Source organism: Pelodiscus sinensis, chromosome 1 (assembly GCF_052426305.1).
Source record: "Pelodiscus sinensis isolate ZL-2025 chromosome 1, ASM5242630v1, whole genome shotgun sequence".
In the NCBI taxonomy this organism is placed as follows: domain Eukaryota; kingdom Metazoa; phylum Chordata; order Testudines; family Trionychidae; genus Pelodiscus; species Pelodiscus sinensis.
In genome coordinates this window covers 67,942,808-67,963,323 of record NC_143052.1, presented here as the reverse complement: position 1 = coordinate 67,963,323, position 20,516 = coordinate 67,942,808, and the positions used below count along the sequence as shown (strand labels likewise).

Genomic DNA, 20,516 nt, shown 5'->3' with positions numbered 1-20,516 from the left:
GCACAATTACACCTGCCGGTGTAACATATATAACAACTTTCAACAGTTTGAAAATACAAGGGACTATATTTTGACCACAGATAATATATGATAAAACAGGATGAAATAATGCTTGATAGGTTGATATTAATGGGTTATGATAAGACTATTCAGCAAATACAAAAGAAGTATTAGAAGTAGGCAGGGAGATTTTGTTTAAAAAACTCTAGGGTTAAAGTTGATAATACTGAAATACCATTTGTTAACACATTGGGATGTTCTTGATTAGATTAGATGAATATATATGTGACTTACATAATGAATTACCTATGATGCCTTTCTGGAAAAGGAGAAATATATATCCTACTATGTTCAAAATATTAGTAATCATGACACAGCATCCCATTTCTTACCAATTTTATTCCTGGGAATTTTTCTTGTTTATTATGTAATAATTGTCATAACAGAATTACCAGAACTAAATTTTAATAACCCAGAAAAGAAATATTTCTAGAGATATGAAAATAACAAGAATACTGATATGAAATACAGTCTATTTCCTGAAACATTCTTGTGGATTTTCAAATATCAGAAAGATTGCTAGAACTCATAAAACACCAGTTAATAAACACAAATGTAGATGACATTACTTTTCCAGTTGTTAGATGTCTGACAGGAAAATATTATCCTATTTGCATTCTACTGTTTGTGGATACTGAACAGATTTTTAAATTGAAATGAGGAGGAGATACAAAGATAGAATCAAACTTAATCAGAGAGAGGCAATTTAATGTTTTCATTAGAATATTGCCACTACTTGGATTGAATTATTTTTTTTGAAGAAAAGATTAGTATGTACTGGTTAAGATAAGAAATGTGGTGATATATTTAGTAGGGTTGGTAAAGGCTCTCTGTTTCTTACATTTGTACAGGGAGCATAACTTCTTTCCTTTTTTTTCCTTCATGATTATTGAACATTTGCAGTGGTATGGGGATTTTTTTTCCTTTGCTTCCTCTGATACATGTTTCTGTTTAAATTATTCAATTGTTATATTCTGTTTGTATTTGATTATCTTGATTAATTGTCATCAGAAATTACATTTCTTAAATTCAACTGATTTTCTTCTATACAAAGTTGTGGTTCTGACCAGTCTATAACATTTGCATATTATAGATTCCCTACCCTGTTTGAAGTTCTTTAAAATATTATATGTGTATATGATGGACAGCAACTTAACATCTTTGCTGTTAATTAATTTCCTGTTCATGACCTGTGATCAGTGTGAATTTATTTGGATCTGAAACAGACGCTTTTGTGTAGAAACATTATGTATTTTCCATGTGTTAAGAATTTAATTATATACAAAAATATGTTAAAAAGAACAGAGAGGTTGAAATGTCAAGCAAATAAATGTTAGGAAATGCAAGTACTGAGGTTACCCATGAAATCTCAGTCGGCTTCCCTGAGGCATATATATTATGACAGTTTTGCTAAGCAACACAAAAAAGTCTTTAGCAGAGTGCAGAAACAGATCTCCTGGAACATAGTCCAGTGCCTTAAAAACTAGGAAACCTTCTTTTCCTTTCTGAAACCTTCTGCCTCAATTCACTTTCCATTCTAAACACTGAATAACTCACAGGTTCTATAGAATAGCCCATGTGAAAAGACATAATTAGAGATGTGTATCAACGCACAAGGGGACCCAACTAAGGTTGCTTGAACTATTTGAATTCTAGCATTTCCTAATTTCTGAGTGCTTTGTTTTATAACCTTTACATTCTTATAAGAGATTTCTAAACATGTAATTGCTTAGCTTTTTTAGAACAGAAAACTGAAAAGGATAACTTTCATCATGTTTACCCTGCCATTTGTCAGTGTGGATTATCAGCAGGATTTTCACCCAGGACCATTAGCTTGAAAGCACACATCTAATAACAGCAATGGGTTGTTGTCCCTCCATACTTTCCTAGGGTATGTCTACACTACCCTCCTAGTTCGAACTAGGAGGGTAATGTAGGCATACCGCACTTGCAAATGAAGCCCGGGATTTGAATTTCCCGGGCTTCATTTGCATAAGCGGGGAGCTGCCATTTTTAAAACCCCGCTGGTTCGAACCCCGTGCAGCGCGGCTACACGGGGCTCGAACTAGGTAGTTCGGACTAGGATTCCTATTCCGAACTACCGGTACACCTCGAGAAACGTTTCAGTCCCAGTGGGCTAGAGGGAGATCCTTATATGTAAAGAGTAAAAGACCTAAATACATAAAGAGGCTTGTTCTGATTTACACTAAGGCCACCTTCATAGCACTAAGAGATCCTAAAAATGAGCAAATGTAGTTTTCACATGTTGGCATTAGTGTAAAAGAGGATCAGGTCAATAAACTTAGGAAACTGTTGATGTTATAATGTACCACAAACATTTTAAATATGGCTCAGCTTTGAAGGAGAGCAAACTATTTAAAGTGGCACAAAGGAAAACTAGAAATAATAATAAGAATTTAAGATGAAGGAAAAAATAAGCTAAAGATACAGATATAATTTACTAAATATTAATTTTATACTAAAATCCATGGAAAGCAATGGGAATTCTATAATTTCAAAGAATATTATAAAAACCATTAGAAAATATAACATAGGGAGGAATCCTGTACTAACAGATGGAATAGACTAGATGTCTCAATATGTGTTTTCTATACCTAATTTCTAAGGCTCTATGATTTTTACACTCTACTGTGTAGTGCTTTATTGTACTGCCTAGTAAAGAATCTGTAACAAAGTAAAGGTGATCTTACTGAGATTAAATCAGCAACAACCTCTAAGAAACACTTTACGTTTTAGTTGAGGACCCAATTTTCACCTATACTGGTGAAAGTAAAACATGAATATGAACCAAACATTATAATTTCCAGGTTTACCTATCAGTATACCCATTATGAAGTTACTATTTATTTTTTTATTTTGAAAAAGTATTAAGAATTTGCCTTGCTTTTTAAAAGACCCTTTGTAAAGTCACAAATGTAAGCCACGCTGATTACACAGTAGGATTTCATTCATTTTAACCCAGAGGCTATCATTATGCCTGGTACCAGTGCAAGAAAGTGTTTCCTGTCCCTGTAGCATAGTTCTTCAATAACATTTGCATGCAACTCAATATTGCTGATCTCTCGTAATGTGCTTAGTTCGAGATAAGAAGATGGAAAACAGAAATGTGAAATAAATTGTAATATGGGTTTATTGCAAAGTTTCCTAATTTATACAAGAGTTTCAATACACAAAGAGACAAAATATCCATCATTTGTCAAAGAGGGTCAGTGGCAGAATAAAAAATATTGCTTCTTAAGTATCTGTGTATTGGGAGAAAGGGACTATCAAATTGATTTCAGCCAAAGCAAATTTTGACATGAACATCAACTCAACCTAAATCTGCTACAGTGCTGTAATAAATCATTTCCTATGGCTATCAACGTACTTACCATATATATATATATATATATATATATATATATATATATATATATACACATACACAGCACCATCATAATAATCAGAGGAAAGGGACAAGTTTGCTATAATATTGATTGAACACAGAATGCAAGGAGACTAGTGAGTGGCAGCACCATCACAACATAAACTCAAAATTAGAAAGTTTATTTATTCCTGCTTATTTGCTCTTTTGCATTATATTTGATTTTTTCTGGATTTCTGCATTTTAGGGACATATCTTGGAGCTCTCCAAGTTATTCTGAATGCAGCTATAATGAATGCATACAATTATTGGTATAAGGATATCAGCTTTGAAAAAGGGATACATTTGATCTCTCAGGCTTTACTAAGTTCCCATAATAGATTGCAGGTCTCATACCTGATGGCATAGCTCATGTACAATAACCATGGTGACATCCAGTAAGTAGGATATAGAAGAAATGCTCGGATCAAGTAGTATTCTTTGTTCCACAAAAACACTTAGTCCCCAGTTCTCCATAGCAGCATATGGATGCTTAGGCACAGCTAATAGATCTAGAAATAGAATAAAATTTATTTTAACATGCTTGTAGAAACTAATATGCTCTAAAGTAAGTGTAAGTAAAAACCATAAATCAGCATTCAGAGAGTTTTTCTTAATAAAATTTATGTAAAAAGCTTTTGTTCCCTTCTAATATTACCTATAAAATCATTTCAATAAGCATGGTCTCTTTGTTCTTACTTCATTATTTGTTCACTCATTGCTTATGATTTGCATCTTACTTTAATACACTCAATTATTGGATCTTTAATGGGAGTAGATCTTGTATATATTATTTACATTTTAAAATATCCTCCCTATAGCTTATTTATTTATATTCATTCATTTGATTCCATACATGCCTTCCATGCCCCAGGTGCATTTCACAAAACAATAACACAGACCTCTACCAAACACAAAATGGATTTTATTCCCTGATGATACTGACTTAGTCAGGGACATCTTGTATATCAAAGATGCATGTCAGTAAAGGCAAAGGGTGACATCCAGGGAAGTGTTGAAGCAATACTTCACAATAACTACCTTCAAGATGACAGGTGACCATTCAAATTAAATTCTTAAAATAGCACGTACTGTGCACTGAAGCCTTGTTCTGTGTGTAGTATTACTGGGAGACATATTCTAAAGGAAGAAAAAATTCTGACAATTTCTTAAAAGTCTATCTCCCTATTTCTCTTGTTAGGACTCCTGAGACCATTGGAGTTATTCAACAATGACACAAAGACTGACAAACCATAAGAATGAAAATGCAGCCATCCTTTCTACTCACAGCACAAAAAGGGCAGGGGATTTTACCCAATAATAGCTGGGCTAAACAAGTGGGCAGAGATGAATGCAAGATCCACTCAAACTTGAGAAAGATTTTACTGTAAAAAGGTAAAAAGTAATGTAACCAGCCTTGGGGATGGGAATAAACCGGAGTTTACTGGAAGATGACTTACTTCACTTCTCTACCCACAGGAATAAAAATACTCTATGGTTAACAATAATCAACACTTAGATATTTTCCACGATTGCCTTTTTGAGTTATAGGAAGAATACAATAATATGTGGCACAGTAAGCCAAGAAAATGGGAGCTTCACTGCAGATATCAAAGACACACTGTATGATTTTAGAACTTTGACATATGCTGGTCCCAAGTAGCTCCACACCTGATGATCCCCAACTACTTCCCAGGCATGCTCTTATTGAAGTCAAAAGAGTCACTAGACTATAGTGGAAGTAGGAGTACACACCAGAAACTACTTTAATATTCAAAATAGCTAGAAGTATCCTAATTGCAGAGACAGGATGTGATGCTGCAGGATTAAAGATGGCTATTTATATCATTGATAGTACCACTGTTGTACAAATGTAACAAATCTTGCACAAAATATGACATACAAGGTGTCATTGGAAATGCTATGATTTGCTAAGTATGAGTATCCTGTTTATATGCATGTGTCATCTTTGTATTTGAAGTCATGAATGTTGGCTATGTACTTATATCTAAAATATATTTTGTTGATGGCTAACCTCCAACTCTCGGATTAAATTTCAGTTATGGCTATGCAGCTGTGTGCTGGTGGGCCCATCAAGGATACTCCACTCTCCCAATGGGTCATTGGAGAAATTCAACCCATGCAGACAGCTAGCTCCTCCTGAGGATGTCTCAAATAGCTAGGGGCCAATGGTGTGTGATTCAGCTGACCATATATAGACATGTAAGATAATAACTTGGGTCAATAACTGTCTAAACTCCTGAACTGTGTGTTTTGTTTAGGACAGACTATTTCCAGGCACATGATAGAGGATATAAAAGACTTCTGAGGCACCTGCATCTTGCCTCTTGCTTGCTCTAGTTCTCTGGATTATGGATTTACAACTAACAGCATCTTGAACTATGAGCCGAGGACCTTCCAATCTTTAGCAAGTTAACAGAGAGACTTTTGCAAACTAGCACTCTATTCCATCATGGCTAGAAACCCAATACAAAGACTTTGCAACCATTTATAATGTTTTTCTTTTATTAATAAATCTTTAGTTAGTTTACTAAGGATTGGCTGACAGCGTGATATATGGGTAAGAGCTGAGGTACATACCAATCTGGGATACGCGTCTGTTCCTTTGGCATCAGTAAGAACTTTACATAATGAAATGGGTTTTCAATAACCCCTTACTATATTTGATTGGGTCATCTGGATGGGAGCCAAGGACTAGAGTGCCTCATGGGCACTTCTGTTTAACAACTATAGAATTGCAGAAGCTCTTTTATTAGTGGTTTGGTGAATCTAATTATGGAGTAAATCACCAGCTTTGGGGATTTTTCTGCCCTATTTCTTGTAGTCTGTTCTGAATGTGGCATTATTAGTACTCTCTATCTCAGGCATGGGGTCACACCGAAATTTCACCACAGTATGTAAGCATAGCTATAGTAATGACAAAACCATTAAACAGAGAAAAAAGTGTGGTTCACTACTTCAAGACCTAGCTGGTCCAGTAACTTGAACATTGCCTTTCTTTATATGTTTTGGAGAAAACAGATTGTTTGGAATCACTTCAGTTAGTTACAGTTGACATGTGAAATGACAAATCTTTGGTCATCGTACCACAAAGGAATAAGGATAATGGTTTTTAATGCAAGTACAAAAAACTGACCAAAGACATTTTTGGATGAGATCCCAATTAGAGTAGTGAGATCCTAGCTTCACTGAAGTCAATTGCTAAACTACCACTGACTTCAACAGAACCTCCCAGTCTCTTGGAGCACTAACTGCTTTGCAACAGCAGCTAGGTTGTTAATGACAGGACAATTGTTCTGCATGGCCCCCATCCAGCAATGCATTTAAGAGGCCTCAATGACTTGCAAGTCTTCCAACTATTTGCATGTAAAAAGTTAGGCATGTGCTAAAGTGCTTTATGGGACTGACAGAATGATAAGGGATGCCTGGGGGGCCACACTGGTTTCCAGAAAATATTGCCATGTTAAAACACTTGGATAAATGTATCCTCCCTATCCATATCCATTGATTCTGGAGCCACAGCGTTTCAGGTTCAAGTACTCACAGAAGAATCTTGATTTACTTATTATCACACCGTTAGAAAACCAGGGAAGATATATTGTGTTACTAAAGCCACCATCTATTAAGATTCCTTCTATATTTTTAAGGGTGGAGAGACAGTCATCTCTTGACTTAATACAACAGCAGAAAAAGTGATGTTGTCTGTGTTTTGGTATAAATACCTTTCATGCATTGTACTGCTAAAGACTGTTATGTACTAACCACAAAATGTGAGCTGCTCAGTATTTAATAGCTTTTGTATATAGTTGCATCCAGTTATTCCACTACCTATTTAATTAAATTCTTTGTAAAGCACTTGTGAATGTTTGATTATGTGGAAATTGCTGTAGAAACAGAAGCGCTTATTATTACTGGAGAGAATAATATCCTCATACATCATAAAACTGTTACATGAGATTTCCTGATACAGCAGTGCAGAGAATCCTATGTTCTGCTGGCATAATAGAGGGCTTCCACCTCTTAACCATCACAAAGACTAAATTCATGACTTAGAAGTAAAAACGATACAGTCAAAATAAAGTCACCAGAAATTAAATAAAGGAGAAAAGGTGCCAGATCTTGACACTAATGTACTGCACTGTTGAATGGTAAGAATACAATTATTCAGTCACAAGGAAAACATTTGGATGTGTTTGACTGACATTAATCTCTGTGTGAGTCTGATGGAAAGCATTTTAACAGTAAAAATTGTAACACTACAGAATATTATTTCCAAATATTTAATTACTGGTAAGTCTTCATAATTATTTCAGTTTAACAACATCAGTATATAATTACCTGATATTATTAGGGATTACAGTCATGTTACAAAATAGAAATTGTCAATTTAACATTAAACCATTTAAGCTGATTTTTAAAGATCCTGTACTCTAAAAGTTGCATTTTTATCCTTACCTATGACACTTTTACACATACACACTTTTGACTTCTGTTTAACTAGAACAAAAATTGTGCTTTTTTTCTTCAATTTTCTCATTTAATTATACCAAATCCTTTGAAACCCACAAATGAAAAGGTATGAAGTCCTCAATCCTGCACAATTGAAGTCTATGGGAGCAGAATCAAATTCTGGCCATGCTTAGCAGCATAGCAAGATTTCTGTCCATCAGGAAAGCCCTGAATTTGGGACTTTTCTCCCATTATTCTGTCAATTGCTTACATTCTCCTATCAACCCATCAGCTTCTCCCATCAAGACATTCCTTATCCATTCCTAAAATACAGATACCTGTATACATTTTTTATCTCTCTGTGACTTCAGTGGCTATTGTATTGCTGGCTGAAAAGGAACTAAGGGTTAAATCCTCTAGAAGCTCTAAACAATGACTGTGATCAGAGCCCACCTTCCTGGATAACACCAAAAATCTACCACTGGAAGATGGGCTCCAACCACTTCTGAAGAAGCAAATAAAGGAATCTGACTAGATTCAGGAGGCCTGCTAGAAACTTTATGAAAGGTTCAAATGGCAACTTTCAAACAAAGGGCAATTAAAAGGATAAAGGACAGATGATGTTCTGACAAAGAACACAAACAGAAATAACCAGTCAGACGTCAGAGAAAGGTGGCAGCTGTAGGAAAGAGCTAAACCTGCTATGGTTGTTGAGAGTTTACTTAAACTGGTATGGAAAAGATAAGGCTTAGATGAGATAAGATGCATTAGGGTTTTGTTATGTTTAGCCCTTTTAGCTCTGCTCCTGTTTCTTCTGAGGATAAAATAATCATATTCTCTTTTGAAGAGGCTGTTCTCTATCACTGCCTTTACCAGATGGTCATAGTTCCCAGAAAGGTGTCTATAGCAGGAGTTGGACCTGTTGCAAGTAATACAGTTGGAAAACTGGGAGTGTTGTAATATGGTGATGCAGTCAAAAGTGAGGTGAATCCACTCTTAGTGAACTGCAGGTGTGGCTTGTCATTTCAAAGAAGTGTCCACAGAGATTGAGATATCACTGATATAGCTGACCACTGGAATCATAACACTCCCATTCCTGTCTGAAACACACTCACAGAGCAAACACTGAGCAAGAAAACAATTATGGCACTGTTCCACATATGAGAATTATAAGATTGGTACTTGTGTCCCCATTCTAGCCATGCGTTTAATGCAAAGCACAGAGGGCTGTTTTTTGACCATTGGGAGAGGAATAGGCAAGTGGTCTGCAGGCATAAAGCAGACCTCAAATGCCAAAAAGTTGAGAGAGATTGGGAATAAAGAAGTTGGAAAGGAGAGAAAGAAAAAATAAGAGAAAACAAAATCCATGTCTATCTAAGATTCTGTGCTATCTTTCATCAGGATGCAAATTTACCTCAAGCATCTGCTATGAATTTGGCAGCTCCAAAACACTGCTACTTCTGCATCTCTAACAGGCAGTAAAACCTTAATCACAAAATAGCTATTCAGACTCCTTCCTCAAACTTTTTTGGAAATCTTTGGAACAACCGAGTATAAAACGTAAAATTGTTCTCACACAACTTTAATTTCTGAGACCAGCATATATTAGCATGTCGCCCTAGATCTCACAGACTTTTATAACAGCACAGTTATCAGATGTCCACAGAGAATAATTTCTTCACCAGTGTACTCCATAACTTAGTCATAAACTGGTCTTTTTTCTACCATAACAGGTAGTATTTTCATATGTATTTATTCTTCACATTTTTCTAGACATTCATAACTTTTGCTAGAAAAATCCCACTCTCCAAAAATATTCTGAGTTAATCTACATTCCTCTGGTAATGTTCTGTTTTCATTATTTTTTCTGGAGGAGTTTTCCTTAGCATTATAGTTTCAGAGACTTGCTGGTAGCAACTACTGCAGTTCTCTCGGAGTAGTTATGATTTATAACTGACTATGAGAAAGGGGGAACTAAAAACAATTTATTCTATTCATGGTATATGAAACCACAAATACAGCTTTCCTCTTTGCCAGTTGCACACATTGCAATCAACAACATTTATTAATTCTCTGTTCTAAGCTTCTTGGAATGTTTTATATGAAGGTTGCTGTCAAAAAATTGTTTAAAGCAATGATTTACTTTGCTGAGACATTTCTGCCACCCAGTTCCCATTAATCTGAACCATTCCCTTGTACTGCTAATTGGTGAAGGATGCTACTGTGTAGTAGAATACCTTTTAATGAGCCACAAACACTTTAAGGGACACTATTAACTGAAAAAAGTCACAGATCAGGCTGAAAGTGTTGTGCCAACTAGTATTTTAACATGACTATAACAAGAAATTAGTTAAAAATATTTCTCTTTTTTTTCAATTTGTTTACTTCAAAAAACCTCTATGAGCAATTCCAATTTACATCTTACAGAATGATAGGACTGTAAGGATTCTCGAGAGGTAATCTAGTACAGTCTCCTGCACTCAAAGCAGGACTAAGTATTATCTAGAGCACCACTGACAGGTATTTGTCTAATATGGGGTGGGCAATAAAAAAAAAACAGCTCACCGGGGTTAGTCCCTGGTGAGCTGCCGCCTCTAAGGGTACGTCTAGACTACAGGGTTTTGTCGACAGAAGTTTTGTCGACGGATACTGTCAACAAAACTTCTGTCGACATAGAGCGTCTAGACACATTCAGTTCTGTCGACAAAGCAAGCTGCTTTGTTGACAAAACCCTGTAGTCTAGACGCAACCCTACAGGCAATAACACCTTCTGTCGACAGAACTCTGTCGACAGAAGGTGTTATGCCTCGTAAAATGAGGTTTACCAGCGGCGACAAAACTGCTGAGTTCTGTCGACGTTATGTCGACAGAACTCAGCGGTAGTGTAGACGCAGGTATAGTTTTGTCGACAAAAGTCCACTTTTGTCGACAAAACTCAGTAGTCTAGACATAAGTCTCCCTGTGCTTTTGTAAGTATCAGACGATAGCATCTCTTACAGGCCATGGATCGCTGATTGTGGCCAATGTGAGCGGTGGGAAGCAACACGGACTGGGACACTGCTTCCCGCTACTCACATTGGCCACAAGCGGCAATTTACAGCCAACAAGAGCTGCGATCATCCAATATCTGCAGAAGCGTAGGTAAACATAGAGGTGGGGGCCCACCAGGGATTAATCTTGCCCACCCCTGATCTAATATAGATCTATATATATGCTTCAGTTGTCCCTTTCTTCTAAACAACCAGAGCCTAACTGGAAGACCTCTAAAGTCAACGTAAGGACTCACGTGGCTAAAAATTGTGAAAAGAATAAAAATCACAGATCGCTTTTCTTTAAAATGTATTTTTGATTATGTAATTGATAATCTATTTTTCTTTTTAAAATAAGTGTTTAAAATAAAATCAAAATTCAATTAAAAATGCTAAAGCTTAAACATATAATCTCACAAAACATTTAAATGAACATTTAATATGCTGAATATATTATCTACAGGTTGGACCTCCCTGGTCCAGTATCCTTGGGATCCAATCAGTCCTGAATGAGAGAATTTGCCAGACCAGGGGAGGTCCCCTGCCATGATCCCCAAGTCTGCTTCTGCTGCCAGCAGGCTATCGCCCCAGCAGGTAGGCATATAGATAGTTTCACAAAAAATACTGAACATGAGACACCTAAAGGGGCAAGGTTTCCAGAAGGCAGCTATTCAGTAGTTTCTGAAAATCAGGCCTGTTTAGAGGGAAGTCTCAAGTTGGATATTCAAACTCACTAGTTGCTTCTGAAAATGCAGGCCAGTTTGTCCTATTCTTTCTAATTCCTTTAAAAAATTAGAACTGCTCTTCTGAGTTTAGGGTTGCCAGATAGTTTCACAAAAAATGCCAAACATGAAGGGGAAAAAATGGGTTGAGCAAAAAATAAACCCAAAAAAGAGTCATGGCTCTCTCCACCCCCACCACCAGATGCAGCAGGGGAAGAATGTCCCAAGCAACCTTCCATCTGAGAAAAACAGAAAATATTGGACATTTTACCGGATAGAAGCCAGGCCACATGGCAATCCTAAGCAACTTAAATAATTGATTGTATTAATCTTTTCCTTTTGTATTTATGCATGCCTGCATCACTTTGTTTACCTAAAGGCACTCTCTGGTCTGGCAACATGCATGGTCCAGCAGGATTACAGATGTTCCTGGACCATAGAGCCTGGGGACCTAGTGGCAGCAGGGCTAGCAGCCAGGCCAGGGGCAGCATGGGGTTGGGTCCAGAGCCCCACAGCAGCCGCTGGAAGTTCCTGGAAGTGGGACCGGGGCTGGAGCTCTGTGGCAACTCCCAGCAAGCTGTGGCACTGCAGGGCTGGGGCCAGAGCCCCATGACAGCCCCCTAGTAATGTGGGGTTGGGCCCAGAGCTCTGCAACAGGCTCTGTCAGCACAAAATACCAGACATGTTTGGTCTCCGTTTTGGGGGGGGGGGGGTATTTTTGCTCAACCAATTTTTTTCCCGCCATGTTGTATTTTTTGTGAAAGTATCTGGCAACTCTAAACTTACTTTAGTTTAAAAATTAATCTGCCCTGCTTTAAGACTGCATCAGAAAAGCAGTTCTAATTTTTTAAAAGAATTAGAAAAAATAGGACAAACTGGCCAGCATTTTCAAAAGCAACTAGTGAGTTTGAATGTCCAACTTGAGACTTCCCTCCAAACAGGCCTGATTTTCAGAAACTACTGAATAGCTGCCTTCTGAAAACCTGGCTCCTTTAAAGTATCTCATATTGGGCATGTAAAAACTGATACACCCAAGTTTATTAGTCACTTTTGAAAATTGAGGCTGTTATTTTAAGGGACTCCTGATGTCTTTACTCGAAATACTGTAAGCATTCAAACACACACCAAAAGATAATCGTATTATTTGGTGGCTCTTTGAGTAACATTTCTATCCATATTCTTACTTTGCCACGCATCACCATATTATTAGAGTGGCTGCAATAGCAACATCCTTCTCTACATAAGATATGCACTGAAAGGATATACAAACATAAGTATATAGAGCTAGTACAAGGGCCTGAGTCTACAACTGTCATTAGTTCAGTCAAAATCAAATAGCTTTTTGCAAACCCTGAGGAAAAATCACTGACACATAGCAGTTTATTGTTGATTTTTATTGCTTCTTATTGCACTACAAAGTATTACCTAACATTAACTGGCATAAACAATGGCAGAGATTTTCAGGAGGTTTTTTATATAAACAGCAGATGCTTAATGTAATGTGAATGTTACAGTTCCCAAGAGGAAAAAAACGATGGAGGGGGGAAAACACTATCAAAAGAAAAATAAGTAAAAAAATAAGTAGTAATTGGAAAGAGAAACCATGATAACATTTCAGACTACTGAGCCTTGACACTTAATATACAATTTTAGAAAATAAAACAGCAACCCATAGATTTAGTACTTGACATCATATTGTTAAATGACTTTAGATTTTTATAACCCTGTCCATAGATCACAGGTTTACCATTTCAAAGAGCATCAAATCATTCAATGTTGAATTGAAAAATGAATTCAATGTCCCATTAAAGCTGAATTATGTATCATCGTGGCTGTATTGATCAGAATACAGACAGTCTTTTATTTTAAACAATATCTGAACATACATAATGAATTGCTGTATAATAGTGAGTAAGAAAAAGTACCTCCCATAAAATTTCTAGAGAGGAAACATATTATAGTGGTTTATATAAAAGTTTTTCTTGTTTGGATTCTATTACTTATATTCTAAATATTCTTTTTCAGCATACATTAGATCAAAGAATGACACACAGACAGAATGAACACTGAAGCAGAGGCGGAACTGAACTTAGGGTTTTGCAATTCCAAATTATACCGGTATACAATTTGCATCTGCTATGATACTAAGACACATATCAAAAAGAAGCAATATACTCTTATTCAGAAATATTTGAAAAAGAGGATTTTGTAGCCTTCATAAAATGCAGTTTACTAAAATACTAAATTTAGTAAATACTAAAAGCACTAACATGATGGAAAATTGCCAACAGCCATTTTCCTAACACCATAGTTAATAGAGCATGAAGCTTCTATAGCTCAAAACATGCAACTGATTACTGAACACTTGCTGTATGAATCTTTCTATAAAGAAACTGATCACATCTGTACCACTGCCAAATTTTATCTTTCCACAACAAATCCAAGGAACAGAACTTGCACAGAAAACATCACAATCCATATTAACTAAAACTTACAACAACGAAGTGAAAATCCATAAATCAGTGATATGACATAAAACCCATCTGTATTATAACAATAAAAATACATTCACATTTTCAACTGGTAATAGTGTGTCAAGAGTTGCATCCTTTAAATTTATTTGGGGATATAATATTATCAGTTACTATCAGTACATTGAGATGGTGAGAGGAGTGATATTGGGGAGATAGCAAGATTCATACCCATTACTCACATCACTTCTAAAGAATTCCATTTCTATCATGTCATAATATCCCAGCAGGGAAGAGAGTAACATTACGGACAGCCCTGTACACAGACAGGACTCCTAAGGTCAATAGGTTTGTGTGGGCTGTGAACTTATTCCTCCAGTGACATCTCTCTTCTTGGCTCTTCTAGTTGACAATGAAAGATAGACTATACCATCTTGAAACAAATTCACTTAATATTGAATCTCTCTCATGGGATATTTTTAAGTCCTACTGATTACTCTAACAGCTACATTAACCTTTGTTTGATGTCATGATGGGAGCTCTTTAATGAACTAAAGATAATCTAGAGCATTAGTAAAAAAAACAGATACATTTATAAAACCGTGCTTGCCTGTTGATACTTGTTGAGATATTTATGGAATTTAAACAGATTATGTTATTAAAACATGTTTTAAGCAAGCAATTACTTGTCAATTTTGTCTTTACAACAAATGCTAAATATCGTCCTGTAATGTAAGTTTAGCTATGAATTGCAAGAAATGCCATCTGCAATTTAATAATACAAGGCTCAGTCATTAAATCCTTTCTAGGGACTATAAATTCCCCTCTGATACTGAAGCATGAGGTAGTTGCCAACTTTCTAATCGCAGAAAACCGAGTACCCTTGCCCTCCTCCCTATCACATTCCCAAAGCCCCTCCACAGCCCCACACCTTCCCTGAGGCCCTGCTCCCACTCATTCCATCCCCTTCCCTCTGTCATTTGGTCTCCTCCACCCTCGCTCACTTTTACCAGGCTGGGGCAGAGTATCGGGGTTCAGGAGGGGTGAGGGTTCTGACTAGGAGTACAGGTTCTGGGGTGGGAGTAGGCATGAGGGGTTTGGAATGCAAGAGAGAGCTTCAGGCTGAGTCTGAGTGAGGGATGGGGCTGTAGGCTGGGGCAGAGGTTGGGGTACAGGAGAACTTTAAACTGGGCTGTGGGCTCTAGGGTGGGACCAGAAATGAAGGGCTTGGAGTAATGGAGGTGGGCCCTGGGCTGAAGTCAAGAGATTTGGAGTATGTGCTGGTACTCAGTGCATGGACAAGGTTAAGAGAGCCTGGGCAGCTGCCCAGCTCATTTGCAGAGTGCCCACAGCCACTCACAGCCAGCAGCATGTGTTTCTCCTGATCGTGTACATCTGCATATAAGACAATTTATTCCACACTTGGATGGAAAAAAATTACAGGGAACTTTTACTCACCTCTACAACAATACACAGGAAACTTCACATACATCAAAATTATGGTTTGTGTGTCAGTTTCAGCTTCAGTACTTTGTGCTTTCCCAAATTCAGTGACAGCAGAAGAACTGGGAGAGATTATTAGAAGGCCAGAGGAAGACAAAATAGAGGAGCTAACAGAAACAGGCCAGAGGAAGACTGGGTTACAGCTCAAGAAACCAAAAGATTCATTGCAGATAGAACTGAAAGATATTGTCACAGGATACTGAGAAATGTGGCCTGAGAAACTGAAAAATGTTGTCAGAGGGCTTGTGAGACTAGTTGAAGTGAATGAGAAACATTGTCAGGTAATTAGAGACAAGACTAAGACAGGGAGATGAAATACATGGCTGAGCCATCTGATAATTAAGGCCTTAGAAGCTGAGGAAATGTTTCCACCAACACAGAGATACATGGGGCAACAGCACCTTGTAAAAAAGAGGGAGAAGTTGGTGGTGCAGGAAAAGTGTCTGCACTTAATTTTAAATACAGGATCTATTCTCCCTTGGTTGGGGATATCTTGTCACAACACACCTGCGGCTCTTCAGTCCCGTTCAATCGAAAACATTTGTACATCCTCTATTTGAACAACAGGGTTGAAGATAAATCCCTTTGAAAAATCCTATCATTTACACTGCTCAAGTGCAAGTTTTGAAGTATCAAGCTGATGGTGCACAACATGCTGAAATAACATGTTATTTCAGTCATTTCTTGTTGATTATCTAGACATTTTCACACTACAAATTTTTGCCTTCTACCTATTAGATGAGTCCTAAGCCAGAAGAACAGCAATGAATGGCACAGGAGCACTGGAGGCCAGTGTAACTTTGGGAGAACAGTACAAGTATGGTTGCCAAATGGTTGAAACAAAAATATTGAACACCACCACCCCCCCCAAAAAAAACCAGTAAAAAATTCTGTTGAAGAAGAAAAAAAGGAGGGAGACCAAAGTTGTTGAGAAAAAAAAAAGGACTCCAAGACTTACTAAGCAAAAAAAAAATAAAAAAAATAAACAGAATTAAAACAGCATGTCCCCTTTAAGAATGAGTGTAGGGATAGGAACAGGGGAGCGGTTGAGCACTAAGACGCAGGGGAGTCATTGTTTCCCCTTGGTCTTGCCGGCAGCTTGCAGAACCAGGTAAGCATGGGGGCTGGGGTTGGGGGCTGGGAGTGTTGGGGGCCGGTGGAGGGCCTGAGGGTGGGAGGCCAGGTGCTGAGTGTTTGTAGGGTTGCCAGATGCCCAGTATTTTCGCCTCCTGGCCAGAGAAAAAAAATCAGAAAATACCGGACATCTCAGGTATCCGTTATTTTCTTATTTTTTTTACCGGACAGGAGGCAAAAATACCGGACTGTCCGGGTGAATACTGGACACCTGGAAACCCTAAGTACAAGTGGCCTGAGGATTACTGGAGAGAGCAGCTATAGCAGCCAAAGCAGTCTTGGAGAGCCAAGTACATATCTAAGGTATGGAAAAGAGAACTTCAAAGTTACATGAACAGCATTGCAGGAAGAGCCAAGAGATTCAGAGCAACAGTGAAAGACCAGGGGAACATAATAAAAATATTTCTAAGGAAGTTTTACAGGTCATACTCTTAAAGGTAGCTAATCATCAAGGGTACGTGTAGACTACATGGCTCCGTCGACAGGGCCATGTAAACTAGTTTACCCGACATAGTCAATGAAGTGGGGATTTAAATAATCCCCTCTTCATTATAATAAAAATGGCCACCAATCAGCTGATTCGGCACAGCACGGCAGTCTAGACGCGGATCAGTCAACAAAGGAAGCCTTTGTCGACCATTCCCTTATGCTTCGTGAAACGAGGTTTACAGGAGCAGTCAACAAAGGCTTCCCTTGTCAACCAATCCGCATCTAGACTGCCACGCTGTGCCAGATCAGCTGATTGTAAGCACAGAGCAGCGGCCATTTTTATTTTAATGAAGCAGGGATTATTTAAATCCCCGCTTCACTGACTATGTCGGGTAAACAAGTTTACATGGTCCTGTCGACAGAGCCATGTAGTCTAGACACACCCCAAGAGGCCTTACTCAATGGTCTTCTGCATTGGCTGCAGTGGATTTCAACTGCCACGTTTTTAGCTACTAACTAGTGTCCCCAGACAACTATTTAGAAGAATCAGGACCCTTCCATACATCCTTATGTGGTATCAACTATCCCTAACCTGGTATTTACCCCCATGACTAGCCTAACACCTCTGCAATGGATGAACCAATAATTCAAATTCCCACTTGCAAAGGGAAATATAGGGGAAGATGGATTTGGAGGGGGTACATAAGTAACACCATACAACCCACAAGTAACACAAATGCCAGGGTGGATTTCCCTCAGTTCACAAGTCCAGTTTATTTCACAATAGTGGACTCCATAATCTGGGGCAACCCTCCTACCTTGATGAAGAATTGCAGGCCTGAAGCTGCTTGAATGCACTGAAGCAATGAGGGTGTTAAGTCAGAGAGAGGGCGAACCTCTCGGCAAAAGTAATAGGCATTACTCACAGTGGGGGATCTCCTTAGTGTTTCCAAGTCCTTTTGCTCTCTTCCAAAGTAGTCCAGCAAACACCTTCCAGAACAAAATAGGCAACACCCTGTGCAGACAGAGGCAGTCAGGGGATTGCCCATGTGTCCCTCAGGCAGAGGAGAGGGGAAGAGCCAGGGAATCATGTGCATCACACTTGTAACACTGCACTCCTTGATAAAGTGCTAGCAGCAAGGATCAAACCTGGGGCCTCTGGATCTTAGTGCAGCCTCTGCTGCCAGAGCTAAAGGATAGTCTCTGCCAGCCAAAGTTCTCTCAGGATCACAGATCTATAGCTAGCCTAGACATCAATAGACAGGGACATAATGCCACACCAGGCAGGCATGGCTTACAAATTAAAAGAGGCAACAGGGACAGAGAAGAAGAGAAACTGGAGTAGCCGCAGAGCACCATAAACATGAATTAAATGAAGTGCAATGGAGGTGATCAGACAAAATCCAGAATAACCAAGGACCACATAAGCAGAAGACCAGTCTAGACAGCTTTTTTTTTAATAAACAGCACATAAGGTCCAATATATTAGATTAAAATATGGCATTACTCTTCTCTCTATAAAGTATTACTGGCTGCAATGCACTCATGGTTGTGTCCACGCCCGGCCTTAAGGCAAAGTGAGCAAGGTGGCTTCCTTGGGCCCCATGCCTTCACAGCCCTGTGCTGCCCAGAGTCCACCTGCGCAGCCGCTTGCTCACTGCCCTAGCTGGGAGCTACCCAGCCGCATAGTGCAGCCAACCACAGAGACAAACTTTGCCAGCCCCTGCCACCACTGCCCCTCCCGCAGGTACCAGGGGGAGGTGCTGGGCTCCATCCAGCCCCCGCCCCCATGAAGCTCATCCTGCCAGATGGTTTCAACAAAAATACCGGACACACTTGATATTACATCACAATCTACATTACATCTTATGTAGAAAATACCAGACATTTATATTTCTTCATTTATATTTTCTCAATTTGTTTCCCAAACAGAAAGCTCAAATACTGGACTTTCCAGTTCAAAACAGGACACCTGACAACCCTACATCCTTCAATAGCTTGCAACAGATCCCCGCCCACAACTGGAGCCTGCCTGTGAAGGGAATACCCTGGCCTAGCAAAACTGATTCCTACTGTGGAATCATCCCTGCCTAGGGGGATGTCCTGGTCAGAGTGAGGCAAAGAGAAACCCTGCTCCACTGAAAGAATTTCCCCCTTCTCCCTGTCTCCTGTAACATGATGGGGTGAGGGTCTCCTATGTAAGTGACAGAAACAGGGGAGAGGGATCCGTGGGTCTCACACATGGGATAAACTTACCCCAGCTGAAACATGGAGTCGATGCAATGGAGTCTTCAACCATATTGAAAATGGTCTCCAGTCACAGAAAATCATACTTAGCCTCCACATGGAAAACATTTACCTTTGATACGAGTCTTTTACTCTTCTAGATGCTGGGAGTATGACCAGATGATTCAATAGACCAGATCTGTCAGATAAATGCTGGGTCTTTAATGCAAGCCAGGGGTCTCGGACAGTTTGTACTAATAGACACTGGGGGGTTTCTATTGGATGTTTTATTGATGTCATAGTGAAAGGTGAAAGCACTGCAGATGACATTGAAATAGATGCCAGTTACAATTTTTCTTAACTCTAGAGGTGTGGTGGAATAGATGCAATGTGCAACTTGTGCTGCCCAGGCTCAAATCTGCAACCCTCAACTGGGTTTGACTTAAAACTAGAGCATCCACCAGCCAAGTCATACTGTCAGCATGCTGCCTCAGACCCTGCAAACTCTTTGGCCAGGCCTGGCTGTGTCCCATGCTATATATGGCATTCCAAACTCAAGCAGATAAATGTCTTATCTAATAGAGGCTCACTGTATGCTCATATAAAATCTCTTCTCATTAAACAGATATCAGAATGGTTTCTCCAAGTAGCATTTTATTATCAGAGTGGTAGATTTAAACATTATAATTAGATTAAAGACTCATAAAATCAGGATCACAAGTTGCTTCATTTGTACTTGATAACTAGGGCCCTACCAAATTCACGATCCATTTTCATCGATTTCACAGTCATATGATTTTAAATATGCTAAATTTCATGATTTCAGATATTTAAATATGAAATGTTCCAGTGTTATAATTGTAGGTATCCTGACCCAAAAAGGAGTTGGTATGGGGTGGGAGGCTGCAAGGTTATTGGATAGGGTTGCAGTACTGCTACTTTTACTTTTGTGCAGCTGCTGGCAGCAGTATTGCCTTCTCAGCTAGGCAGCCAGAGAGCAGTGGCTGTTGACCAGGAACCTAGTTCTGAAGGTAGAGCTACCACCAGC

General features: G+C 38.7%; 1 protein-coding gene across 2 annotated transcripts in view; it reads right to left on the bottom strand.

The window, feature by feature from the left end:
- Positions 1 to 20,516, bottom strand: part of TRHDE (thyrotropin releasing hormone degrading enzyme) — a 346,334-nt gene that overhangs the window by 189,987 nt on the left and 135,831 nt on the right. For both annotated transcript variants that reach the window (XM_075931934.2, XM_075931938.2), the window contains exon 4: positions 3,842 to 3,996. In XM_075931934.2, coding sequence (XP_075788049.2) covers positions 3,842 to 3,996 — 155 coding nt within the window. The remainder of the gene's footprint in view (positions 1 to 3,841; positions 3,997 to 20,516) is intronic.